The 13,375-nt window shown below is 37.7% G+C and overlaps 1 protein-coding gene across 1 annotated transcript; it reads left to right on the plus strand.

The window, feature by feature from the left end:
- The first annotated feature begins 10,388 nt into the window (after positions 1–10,388).
- LOC147887051 (microbial Terpene synthase-like protein 13) lies at positions 10,389–11,769 on the plus strand. The gene has a single exon (XM_087394964.1). It carries the CDS (start codon positions 10,392–10,394, stop codon positions 11,709–11,711), a length of 1,320 nt encoding a protein of 439 aa, XP_087251090.1. The 5' UTR covers positions 10,389–10,391; the 3' UTR covers positions 11,712–11,769.
- Positions 11,770–13,375: the final 1,606 nt, after the last annotated feature.

Below are 13,375 nucleotides of genomic sequence, written 5' to 3' on the forward strand. Positions count from 1 at the left end.
TGAAGCTTTGAAGGTGCATAGAGAACAACAAGCATTGGAACGTGCAAAGCTTACAAAGCACAGGAAGAAGGGCTTGAAGAATCCAAACAAATACTTAGGGATTATTATTGATGGCATGGACCAGAAAAAGATCAACTTTCCACATTTCATTAGGATACCAAAGGATTTGAAGGAGGATTCTTTCCTACAGATGCATCTTGTTGGATGTCTCATATATAACAACCAACTTTTATCAAAAGCATTTTTTTCATATCCAAATGTCCATAATGATGCCAATCTAACAATCACCATTCTTCATCATATAATTTCAACATGGGAAGGGAATCTTCCTTCTATCTTGTATTTGCAATTGGACAACACGGCTAGAGAGAACAAGAATCAAACTTTGCTTCCATTTTTGAATATGTTGGTGCAAAAAGGTATCTTTACTAAGGTCAAACTTGGGTTCCTCTTGGTTGGTCACACACATGATCAAATTGATTAGATGTTTAGCACATTCTCAAAGAAGCTAGCGCAACATGATGCCTTTCAACAATGATTTCACTTATAGCTAAAGCATATACACCACATCCTCATGTGCTACACTTGAAAGAAACATTTGACTTTAGAAAGTTTGTGAATGGTTCAAATTCATCTGACACATGTATTCAACAGCTAAACGATCTAAGTTTTCAGCATCAATTTTGCATAAAGATGAGAGATGGAAAAACATATATGGATGCCAAGCAATACTCTTCATCTCCAACATGGCTACTGAAGAATGGATTGATATTTCTATCTTTCATTCCTAATCGTATGATTTGTGCTTCTTTGCAAGATAAACTCGAGGTTTTATCAGAAGTGCAATGGGCTCAAAACCAAAATAGAGACATTGATTACCATAGATGCCTTCAAGAAAAGAAGTATCTCATTGAGAAGGCCCATACATATGCAAGGGATGAGGACACAAGATGGTGGAATGAGTTCTTTGAAGATCAATCCCTAATTCTTTCTAGGTTTGAGCATAATGATGTCACTCTAAATGTTCCTTTCTATTGGCCATCAGTTCATGCAACTCCAGCTGAAAATGCAAGAACTTCTCTTCATACACAATTCCAAGGTATGATTAATGTACAGCCACAAGGAATGTATTTGGGTGCACGGAGGTCTCGTAAAAGACAAGAGCGACTTGTAGAAATGTAGAGTGGAAGTGTGCAAGATATAAAGGTGGACTCCATGGTTGCAACACTTGCTGATGATGATCCTCTTGGCCATTTATTTTGGATTCAAAGGTGATTGGCTTGATCATATCTGAAACTAGAGATATTATTTCCCTTCAAGTGCATTGGTTTAGAACCAAGAGTCATGATTCGTATAATGGAAAGTACACTCTTGAAATGGTCACAAATGCTCGTGGTAGGGGAAAGCAAAGAGGAGCAAAAAATCAACCACATGTCAGTGTGCTTGTTCTTGATGAGGTTGACATTCTTGTTTATGACTTTTGATTGACCAATGCTGGACATCTGTGCAAGGAGACAATTGGCGTCATTAAACAAAAGCTTCCCTCAAAGAAATGCATTGATAAAGCTGGACCCTCTTCTAGAGTTACTTGAGGACAATCAGAAGCAGCATTAGGATTGCATAGGGATGAGGATAATGTGATTGTGGATAGTGCTGAGGTGGATGGTTCATCAACATCATCTCCTAGTGATGATGATGCTGATAGTGAGGAACTTAGGGGTGTGGATACAGATTAGGATGCAATACATGATGATTTGTAAGATCTTTTGTATGATGGGTACCTTCTTCTTTCATTTTCATATGATGTTGTTTTAAAATTGCAATAATGCTAACTTTTTTCCTTGTATGTACATTGGTTTAATGGAGAATGTGCTCAATTTTATGTTCTCATACAAATCCAGTCAAGTCAAGAATTCCATTTTTTCAGTGGTTTTTTTTTGGGGACTTATGATAGGAAGCCATGTTTTAAAAAAGGATTGAAAAATGGCAATTTTTAACGGTATAAAAAGGAATATTCCATTTAGTTCTCGTTTCTGCGAAATAGTTCTCACTTCATCCACAATAGTGTTATTATCCAAGTGTCCAAAAAAAATTATTTGTGTGTTAGAAATATTGATTGATTGGAGGAGAGTTTGTGTATTTTATAGTTAAATTAAAAGCCATAAGACATGCACATAGCTTGTATTTATAAAGATTAAATTTAAAATCACATGCCTTGCATAGAATTGGTGGTCTAAAATTTTAAAGTCATGCACAGAGGTTGAGGAGAGGTTCTAGTTGAGGTAGACTCGCTCTCTAGCATAGCATCATTTTTTAGGATTCAAGTGGTTGACAGCAATAACAAGGAGGAGTTAGGTATTGTTAGGGTGACAAGAGACAAAAATTCATCCGGGCATTCTCTCAAGTTCATGAAAAAATTGAAGGCGATGAGGTTCTATTGGGATCATTTGAGTTTGTTAAGGATGAGTGTACAATAATTAACATCAAGAGGAACAAAGGATAATCAATTATCAACTCCTAGTTCACATAAAAAGGAGTTCATGCAGCATGGAGGAAGCTCTTCCTCCATGTAAGACATTGCACTCAACCCACTAGTGAAGTATGTCTTCAAAGCTCTCTAGCAAATTATTGAGCCCCATTATTCTTGAACTTTGGCAAGGGAATGTGAGAGAGCTAGATCAAAGCTGAAGGAAATGGTAGCGTCAAGGGATGATAGGTTTGAGTTGCATTTTGAGGACTTCAATGGTGTGCCTCATGTATGGACTTAGTGTCATGAGTGTAATGAACTTTACAGTAAAGGATTTGATTGAAGGCAAGCATGCAGCTTACATTTTTTTCTCTAACTTCATGAGATTTCACATCTTAGAGAGTAAAAATCACGAGCTCAAGTATAAGGGCTACATATACAACAAAGTTTTGCATGGATGGGGCAAAGAGAGTTTTGAATATTATGTTTTGGCATTGGATATAGTAAGGTCTTGCATGAATTCAGCAATATAGGTTTTAGTACTGCATTCTTTTATATTATCAAGGGTTTTCGTGGAATAAAAAAGTGGCAAGGCCTTCCATGAATGTGGCAAAGGATCATCTTGTTTTTCAATTCTTGTAACAACAAAACGCAGAAGCAAATAAATAAGATTGGGATATATACACTTCATAAAGTTCCCAATCTTTCACATAGGAAAGGTCTATATGTTTGTATTTGGCAAGAAATAAATTTTATGCATTCTCATAAAATATTTTGTCAATTTGGCTAATCCAGACATATGGTTTTTGTAACATTTTGAAGCATATATGTCATTTACAAAAGTTTCCAATATTTGATGAAGAAGTTTTATAAATGTTGTTTCTTTTGGCTTCCACGAGCTCTTTGCATATTTCAAGTTACTTTGCATACCTCTTTGGTCTTGGAACTTGGTGTGTATGGCACACATGCTCTAGCTTCTTTTCTATTTGTTTCTCTTACTTTTGGCATACATGCATTGCCTTGTTTACTCTTTATTTATTTTAGCCTTATGCACTACCATCAGGGCTGAAACTTGCATGCTGCCTGTTGTTGCACTGTAGTACCTCCCTTTCATGTGTGTAGACTCAAATAACATGCATGATACATTCCATATCTCTCATATTGTCTCCAAAATAACTCCAAAAATAGTAATGTATCTCTAACATAAGGACATCAAAAATTCCTCTAGGAACAAAATATAATTACATTATGGGATTTATGAAATTTAAGAAAATTTATAGAGGGAGAATAAGGAAATGCTAAAAATAGGTTACATAGGGATTTTGGAAAGAAGCCTTTAACACACATGATATAAACATATTACACTAAGTGACCCCCGTGAGGTACATTGACCATGTTCATCAACTTTTCTATCTCATAGTCTCTATCTAGTTCTCTTGCAACCTATGATGAATTGCATTGCACCATGTGGTTCCTTATTTTATACAAAGAAAGAAAACTAATAAAGGAGAAACAATTTCTATTAGATGAGGGCTTGTCAAATATTCATGATGAGAATCAAAACTTGTGCACATTCCAAGAGAGCCCGAGGAGTACGAAAAGCATAAGGGTGAATGTCCCTGCAAGGGAATGGTGCAAGATGGGGGCGAATGTCCCTAAAAGGCAAAGGTGCATGGATGGGAAGAATCCAAAATAGATAAAACTATGAAAATACTTTTCAAAAAGAAGCAAAGAACGCGAAAGGGACATGTCACAAATTTCAAGAGAGTGTTTATGCAAGTGACTTAGTAGGATGCAGGTGTGCACTGTGTAGTTTATTTGACATTTACCAGCATGGGAAAGTGAAATTTTGAATGAAAATGCAAGATATGTTAAATTTTAGAAAAATGATGACTGTGTTTGTCACCAAATTGCTCCCCCCCAAAAAAGTGCAAAGAGGCCCAAAATGGCTAAAAACAAGCAAAAGGAAAAATGGCTACTATAGGAGCCTAGTTTTGATGATGTGGATTAAGATTTAATGGAACCGCCTTTAGCATGCTTATGGGTATCATTGCAAGGTAGTGACTTGAAAAGAACCAATACAAAACGATAAGTAATGTTAGATCATTCAAAGAGCATTACGCAACCATTAATTGAAAATTTCCTAGTGCATCCATCAAATATCAAAATTTTAAGACCACCATGTAATAGCTCCATAATTTCAGAGTGTATTTTTTCAATAAAAATCATTTCCAACCCTTTAAGAAAAAATTATTGGGTGTGTTGTCAAATGTATCCACACACTTATAGCATAGTATTGGACACCCCCTAAACCATAGTAAATGTTCTTAATTACTTGCCTCCTTTGGTTTGTGGAAAGCTCAAATAATGCACTTTCATACGAACCATTGCCTCCATCTATGTGTGCAACAATTATTTAATGTTTTTAAAACATTTTGGATATTGGTATACAATCCAAGATGCATGCCTCATAGTTATAATTTATAGCATTTGATATAGTTTAACGATTTCATTCCATATGCCAATTGTGGAAAATTTGATTTCAAATTCAAGTTCAAAATGTATAGATTACCTAGTTTGTTAAATTCCATTGAGAAATGCATAAGTTACAAATCGATCACTGAGTTATCGCTTCAACTTTTTTTGTGTGTGTGGTAACTTCACAAAAATGGCTACACCTAATCATGAATTAGGCCTTCACCATTACATGCATAAACTCATTCAATGTCATCCTAAGCCTTGCATAATACATCTCATTAATGTGACCCTAGCAAAGCAATTTCATCAATGCATCAAGGTTTGGCTACACTTTGGCTCTTTGAGTTGCTATTTGAGGATGTGAAGCCTTATGTGAAGACAACATATGTTTTTATTTGTCAGGATTGTGGTTGGATAAGAATCCTTGCCTTCTCTCCACCCATGGACATTGGTAGAAAGATTTTGTGTTGCTCTAAGATTTTTCTTGCCTACCTGAAGTTTCACATATCTTCAAGGGAATCCCATCTTTGAAACAAACTGCCAAACTTGTGCAATGCACCATGTGGATAATTATTGCAAAATTAGATATCAAGCAAATATAACAACTTATCAAGTATGTACAATTCCACATGAAATATAACAACATATCAAAATATAATAACTGATTAAGTATGTTTAGTTCCACATGAAAAGTATATATGTGTACTGTCTAATAGGAGGTGGGTCCCACTTTGAGTCCTTCTTGTCGAGATTGGGAGCTACGTATCGTTATAAGTTAGAGTGTTGTCGTTCCATTGTAATCATGCCTTTTGTTTCTATTGAGAACACATGCAATATGGACCTGTGAATGTTGCATTTGCAGCTACCTACACAACCATACAAGTGCTTGAGTGCCTTCAAATCACCAGCAAGATGCCACTCCATGGGTTATGTTCCATGCTTGGGCATTGAAAATGTTTGGCCTCCCTATTGTTGTTGAATAATTGATGGGATATCTAGCCTCTTTAGAAACGATTCAATGTCTCATGGAACTATTTCGGATTCTCAAAAGCCATACGACACATATGTACTTCTCAGATTGGGTTGAGACATCTTCCATAACTTCCTCATGCCTTTGAATAAAGTATAAGTCTCCAAATGTTCACCTTATCTAGCTTATGGTGCAAATTTGAACAATTGAGATTCATCCATCTTGATGATAGAAACTAGCTTACCATTACACTAGTCATGTACAATGAATGAGAAAAATAATTAGGATATAGAAAATGAAACCAAGTAAAGTGCAATGCAAAGATGGAATTTCGCTTACCATCTTCTCTCATTGGACATAGAGTTTATCATGGCTATCTACAAATCCTCAACATATAAGTAAACATTATTGAAAGCATCTCAAACAATTGCACTCTAGGTTTCTTTCAACTCTGCATGTTGCAACAATATCCTCCAAGCCTTTTTCTGGCACATTGGTTTGTTTCAAGCCATGCAAGCTTTATAGACTAAGGTGTTGGTAGTGGCACTACATATTTCTTATACTTTCCCACAAGAGAAAACTTGATTTAAAAAAAAAAACAAAAACATAAGCTTTCCGACTTACACCAATAACATCACAGGTTCCAAGCATCTCCTTGGCATCCATAATGCCCTTTAAGTCTCGCATTACCTCTCAAGCAACTTGCACGTCATGTAAGAGTTTGTGCCTTGGGTCGAATGTTCAACATTCTAGCAACATCTCCTAGCTTTAATAAACTATTTAGAGGGTGCAAAGAGTAAATATCATCCATGTTCATTGTTCCTATCACATCCTCTGTGAAGTTCTTGAAGAAGAGCATAAGTGAACCTTATAAAAAACAATGCACCACCATAATAAGAAATTTCATTAAAACACCATTAAACCAATCTTGTAGCTCAAATTGTCCTCTTTCAAGCATGGCCAAATGTTTCCTTCAATCATTTCAAAGGTGTTTCCCTCATCTTTTGTACTCATTCTGTAGTCTTCTCCCATTCCTTTTGTATGGCTTCTTGAACTTCGGAATAGATAGATCTTTCCAAAGATTGTTTTCTTTTAGCTAGCTTATGGAGTGATTCTTGCAATTCTTGTCACTCTAAGTCCAATGCAATCAAGATCCTTATTCTTCATTTAAAGACCTTGTATGGAGTTGTGCATATGTTAATTGCTCAGTGCACCTCGCTTGCTTGCATAGACATTGTTTGAGCATGGATCAATTGATTTCAACAGCCAAGCAATCTAGCATGTATTTAGTGTGAGGTGGGATATAGTAACTGCTTGAGGGGAGGCACGATGTATTCCTAAGTTGACGATTGAGGGGAGGCAAGGGTATTTCATATTAGATTCTTGTAAGGATATATTGCTCTAAGTTTGAGTTGGTGGTGATCAATTCAAGTTGGTGAGTGTAGAAAGGTGGAGAAATGTTTATGAGACACATGATGGTTGTTTGGATGGAGCTAGATGGAGTTTGTGAGGTGAATAGGTTTGTCTTTGTACATGGATAAGTGTGGTTGTTTAAAACACAGATGTTTGATGCTATAATAATTTGGATGGGAGCAACATGGACTATTGTGTGGTGTCCACTAATTGTTTATGCGATACATGTTTGATGCTAGTCCTATTGTAATTTGGATGGGAGGCACATGGACTGTGTGGTGTCTACGTGGTTCATGTTCACACATGGCTAAGTGTGGTTGTTTTAAAGACAACTCACAGGGTAATTTGGATGGGAGTCACATGAAGTATTGTGTGGTGTACCATGGTTCATGGCCGGTTCACGTTCACTCTTGAGTAGTGTGGTTGTTTATGAGATGTGGTTGATGCTAGTCACATGGTTCATGTTCACACATGGGTAGTAATAAAGTTGGGGGGGGACTAATATTAATCAAATTTTCATTTTTTATAATGCAATACCTTCCTATAAAGGCAAGAGCCACATGGGGTCCACATGGGTGATGTTGACACATGGGTAGTAATGAAGTCGGGGGGGGGGGGGGGAGGAGACTATTACTAATCAATTTTCCACTTTTTATAAGAAGGGGGAGATATTGTAGTTGAAAGGAGAAGATCATGTAGATAGTAATGTACTAGCTGAAAGATGATAGAGGATAATATAAAAGGCATATAAATAAAAAGGGAGGCTGTCAAAGTTGAAAAGTGCTCTATCTTTGAGAGGAAGAGAATTATGTTATTAATAAAAAAGCTAAGAAGCCCAAATATATTAATGCAACACGTTCCTATAAAGGCAAGAGCCTCATTTAGCAGGGGGAGATATTGTAGTTGAAAGGAGAAGATCATGTAGATAGTAATGTACTAGCTGAAAGATGATAGAGGATAATATAAAAGGCATATAAATAAAAAGGGAGGCTATCAAAGTTGAAAAGTGCTCTATCTTTGAGAGGAAGAGAATTATGTTATTAATAAAAAAGCTAAGAAGCCCAAATATATTAATGCAACACGTTCCTATAAAGGCAAGAGCCTCATTTAGCAGGGGGAGATATTGTAGTTGAAAGGAGAAGATCATGTAGATAGTAATGTACTAGCTGAAAGATGATAGAGGATAATATAAAAGGCATATAAATAAAAAGGGAGGCTATCAAAGTTGAAAAGTACTCTATCTTTGAGAGGAAGAGAATTATGTTATTAATAAAAAAGCTAAGAAGCCCAAATATATTAATGCAACACGTTCCTATAAAGGCAAGAGCCTCATTTAGCAGGGGGAGATATTGTAGTTGAAAGGAGAAGATCATGTAGATAGTAATGTACTAGCTGAAAGATGATAGAGGATAATATAAAAGGCATATAAATAAAAAGGGAAGCTGTCAAAGTTGAAAAGTGCTCTATCTTTGAGAGGAAGAGAATTATGTTATTAATAAAAAAGCTAAGAAGCCCAAATATATTAATGCAACACGTTCCTATAAAGGCAAGAGCCTCATTTAGCAGGGGGAGATATTGTAGTTGAAAGGAGAAGATCATGTAGATAGTAATGTACTAGCTGAAAGATGATAGAGGATAATATAAAAGGCATATAAATAAAAAGGGAGGCTGTCAAAGTTGAAAAGTGCTCTATCTTTGAGAGGAAGAGAATTATGTTATTAATAAAAAAGCTAAGAAGCCCAAATATATTAATGCAACACGTTCCTATAAAGGCAAGAGCCTCATTTAGCAGGGGGAGATATTGTAGTTGAAAGGAGAAGATCATGTAGATAGTAATGTACTAGCTGAAAGATGATAGAGGATAATATAAAAGGCATATAAATAAAAAGGGAGGCTGTCAAAGTTGAAAAGTGCTCTATCTTTGAGAGGAAGATAATTATGTTCTCATTATGTTATTAATAAAAAAGCTAAGAAGCCCAAATATATTAATGCAACACGTTCCTATAAAGGCAAGAGCCTCATTTAGCAGGGGGAGATATTGTAGTTGAAAGGAGAAGATCATGTAGATAGTAATGTACTAGCTGAAAGATGATAGAGGATAATATAAAAGGCATATAAATAAAAAGGGAGGCTGTCAGAGTTGAAAAGTGCTCTATCTTTGAGAGGAAGAGAATTATGTTATTAATAAAAAAGCTAAGAAGCCCAAATATATTAATGCAACACGTTCCTATAAAGGCAAGAGCCTCATTTAGCAGGGGGAGATATTGTAGTTGAAAGGAGAAGATCATGTAGATAGTAATGTACTAGCTGAAAGATGATAGAGGATAATATAAAAGGCATATAAATAAAAAGGGAGGCTGTCAAAGTTGAAAAGTGCTCTATCTTTGAGAGGAAGAGAATTATGTTATTAATAAAAAAGCTAAGAAGCCCAAATATATTAATGCAACACGTTCCTATAAAGGCAAGAGCCTCATTTAGCAGGGGGAGATATTGTAGTTGAAAGGAGAAGATCATGTAGATAGTAATGTACTAGCTGAAAGATGATAGAGGATAATATAAAAGGCATATAAATAAAAAGGGAGGCTGTCAGAGTTGAAAAGTGCTCTATCTTTGAGAGGAAGAGAATTATGTTATTAATAAAAAAGCTAAGAAGCCCAAATATATTAATGCAACACGTTCCTATAAAGGCAAGAGCCTCATTTAGCAGGGGGAGATATTGTAGTTGAAAGGAGAAGATCATGTAGATAGTAATGTACTAGCTGCTCATTTAGCAGGGGGAGATATTGTAGTTGAAAGGAGAAGATCATGTAGATAGTAATGTACTAGCTGAAAGATGATAGAGGATAATATAAAAGGCATATAAATAAAAAGGGAGGCTGTGAAAGTTGAAAAGTGCTCTATCTTTGAGAGGAAGAGAATTATATGTTATTAATAAAAAAGCTAAGAAGCCCAAATATATTAATGCAACACGTTCCTATAAAGGCAAGAGCCTCATTTAGCATTGTATTGGCTGTCTCGTAGAGGTTATTCAGAATCCTATTGTGTATTGTGAGGGAGGCAACAATGGAACCTGCCTGCGTCTGTAGCCACTCTTTGTTCCTTGCAGCTCCTGTAGCAAACTCAGCCCTCAAAAAGGCTTCCTCTCACTTGCCTGCTACCAGCTTCAATACTCGGAGCTGCAGTCATCGCCTCCCCTATCTTGTTCTTTCAAGACCTTGTATATTGCCATGTCTAGTTGTTGCGGGTAGTACTTCTCCTCCCCAAAATTATGAGGATAAGCCTGTCACATCTCTTGCTTACCCACTCCCACTCCCACATACCATGCTGCGAATACCTGCCATCACCTCCTCCTTCCCTCTGAATTGCCATCCCGCTTACAAGTCCATAAAAGATGAGTGTGATCCTTGGATGTTTTCTCTCTTTGACGCCCTGCCATCATGCCAACCCGGCCACAGGGAGTTCCTCCATCGTTGTGTGTTCCCATTCCTGACGTGTATCTACTACCCATCTGCAGACACTCGTCGCCTTGTCCTCATCACCAAACTCTTTTGTTGGCTTTTCATCTTAGACGACACCCTCGACTTGGCGACAGATTTGTCAGGTGCCCTAGACCTCTTACGTAGATTCCTGTTTGCCTTGCAGCATAAGCCCCCCCCTGCTGATATCGCTTATTGTCCCCGTTTAGCCGCCCTAATAGAAGCCTTCTATCAAGTGTGGAAGGAAATGTGTGAGGGTATGTCTGCAAGGCTTCAAGCTCGTCTCACGCGAAGCATACTGAACTACGGGAGCGCCGCCAAGGACCAGACCATAAGGAGGATCCTGGAATCAGGCTGCTATCCTTCTGAACAAGAAGCGTTTATGGCTGGCCGTATAACTACAGCCTTCATTGAACCGCTTTACATATTGGGCGAGTATGGACTTGATCTGGAGCTGTCTGAGGACATACTACAAAACCCAACAATGCAGGAACTGCATAAAGCGGTTGCTAACCAGCTTGTGTGGTCTAACGACCTTCTTTCATTTCGGAAGGAATTTCTCAGGGGCGACACGTACAATTTCATTTGGCATGTACACTTACACTCGCGTATGCCCTGCAGCCTTCAAGAAGCCGTCGACAGGGTATGGAAGATGATCCTGGAGGAAGAGCGTCGTTGTGTTCATCTGATTGAAGAGATCAAGAGCTCCCCACTAGTAATCCAGCAGCCTCGTATTTTGGAGTATCTTGACTGCGTAATAGCCTCCCTAATGGTGGGTGATACCAAGTGGTGCACAATCACGGCAAGATACCACGGCCACCATCCAATTCCTTGGAATAATGCAACGTTCATTGACCTTCAACCAGACAACACATTGCTACAATACGATCTTAACTTCCTGCGTTAAGATGAGCTTCAATGATCGCTTTGGGTGTCCTTGTCTTTTATTCCAATAATTTTCTTATGGCGCATATGTTTGTGGGACGTTTGGTCCATTGTATTTGCATACTAAACGTTCAAAGATTTTGGATTTTTTGAAATAAAAAAATGGGAACACATTCTATTTCGGAAAATGAAGTGCCTTTTGTTGTTGCACAACGTTGATAAAAGTGTATACTTTGTTAGCATTACCCTTTTAAAACTTGGTGACTTTGTTGGAGGCACTCTCTACTTTACACAACCTCGGCCACCAGAGATCGAGCTGTCAACGATTTGATGATTGCCATAGCTACCTATGGATCCATCACTATGAATTTAGTTACATTGATGGATAGAAGATTATAAGAGGGTAAGCACAAGGAGAGACAAAGGTGGCCTCTACATCCATTTCTCACATCTTATAGAAGACAAGAGTGTACTTTAGAGAAAAGGAAGCTCAAGGGAAATGTTGCTACCACAGTCGGATGTAAAGCGTTAATGAAGTAACACTTTTGATAAAGCAGAGACCAACATCATGGGGTAAAAGGTAGCTGCTTAATGATGATGATGCTTTCAAGCCCACTGTGATTCTTTCTTTAGAAGCAAGCCCACAAACGAAAAGATGACAAAAGAGAGCTATGAAGAAAGAGTGGAGCTAAGGAGGGAGGGGGGATGTAATGTGGGTTTCAATTTACAAATTAAAAAAAGATGATAGATAGTGAAGTGCAACACAATGATACCCTTTGTTAGAGTAGAGATTCAATACATCTTGCTACATTGATAGGAATGCCGATCATCCTCCAACATGCCTTGCATTCTCTCAGTTATTTTCCATTTTCCTTATCCACATCTTTCTACAACCCTCTTTCTCCTCCTCCCTCTCTTCCCTTGCCGGTCTCTCTTTGTGATGAGAGCCAAGCTCAATCTCAGGTGATTTCATCATGGAATCTATGACAACCTACCATGGTAAAGGGAGATGACCCTATAGGGGAGAACAAATACAGAGCAAAGGGGGAGGGAGGAAAAGGGGAGGGGGAAGAGAGAGAGAGAGAGAGAGAGAGAGAGAGAGAGAGAGAGAGAGAGAGAGAGAGAGAGAGAGAGAGAGAGAGAGAAGCTCCTTTTGGCACATGCATTGATTGATTCTTAAATTGCTAATCAATTAACCTTACATACTTGGATTGGCTTTTGAAATTTTGGTAAGTCTTAACCCATGGCTTTATCTCCTCCTTTAATTCCATTGACCTTCCATCTCCTCCTTCCTCCCAAAGATGAACTTCCATCTCCTCCATTCCATTGACCTTCTCTCTCCTCCTTCCTCCCAAAGTTGCCTCTTGTCTTTCCACCAGGCTCCCCACTCAAAGCCTGCCTCTTGTCTTTCCACCTCTTCCCCTCTCCCAGCCTCCATCCAAGAGCTCCTTCTTTGTGACATGTGGCAGGCTCTTTTCCTTTAAGATGCCACGTGTCCTTGCTTTTTTTCCTTTTGTCCATGGTTAATAGGTTAAAGATATTAATTTATAAAATTATATATGTGTGTGTGTGTGTGTGTGTGTGTGTATGTATATGTGTACATATGTATATGTATATACATCATCTCCTTCTTACTTTGTGATTGATAGAGCCCAACCATCATCTCCTTCTTACTTTGTGATTGAT

Source organism: Dipteris shenzhenensis, chromosome 23, assembly GCF_047967505.1.
Source record: "Dipteris shenzhenensis isolate YYH24624 ecotype China chromosome 23, Dip_SZ_1.0, whole genome shotgun sequence".
Classification (NCBI taxonomy): domain Eukaryota; kingdom Viridiplantae; phylum Streptophyta; class Polypodiopsida; order Gleicheniales; family Dipteridaceae; genus Dipteris; species Dipteris shenzhenensis.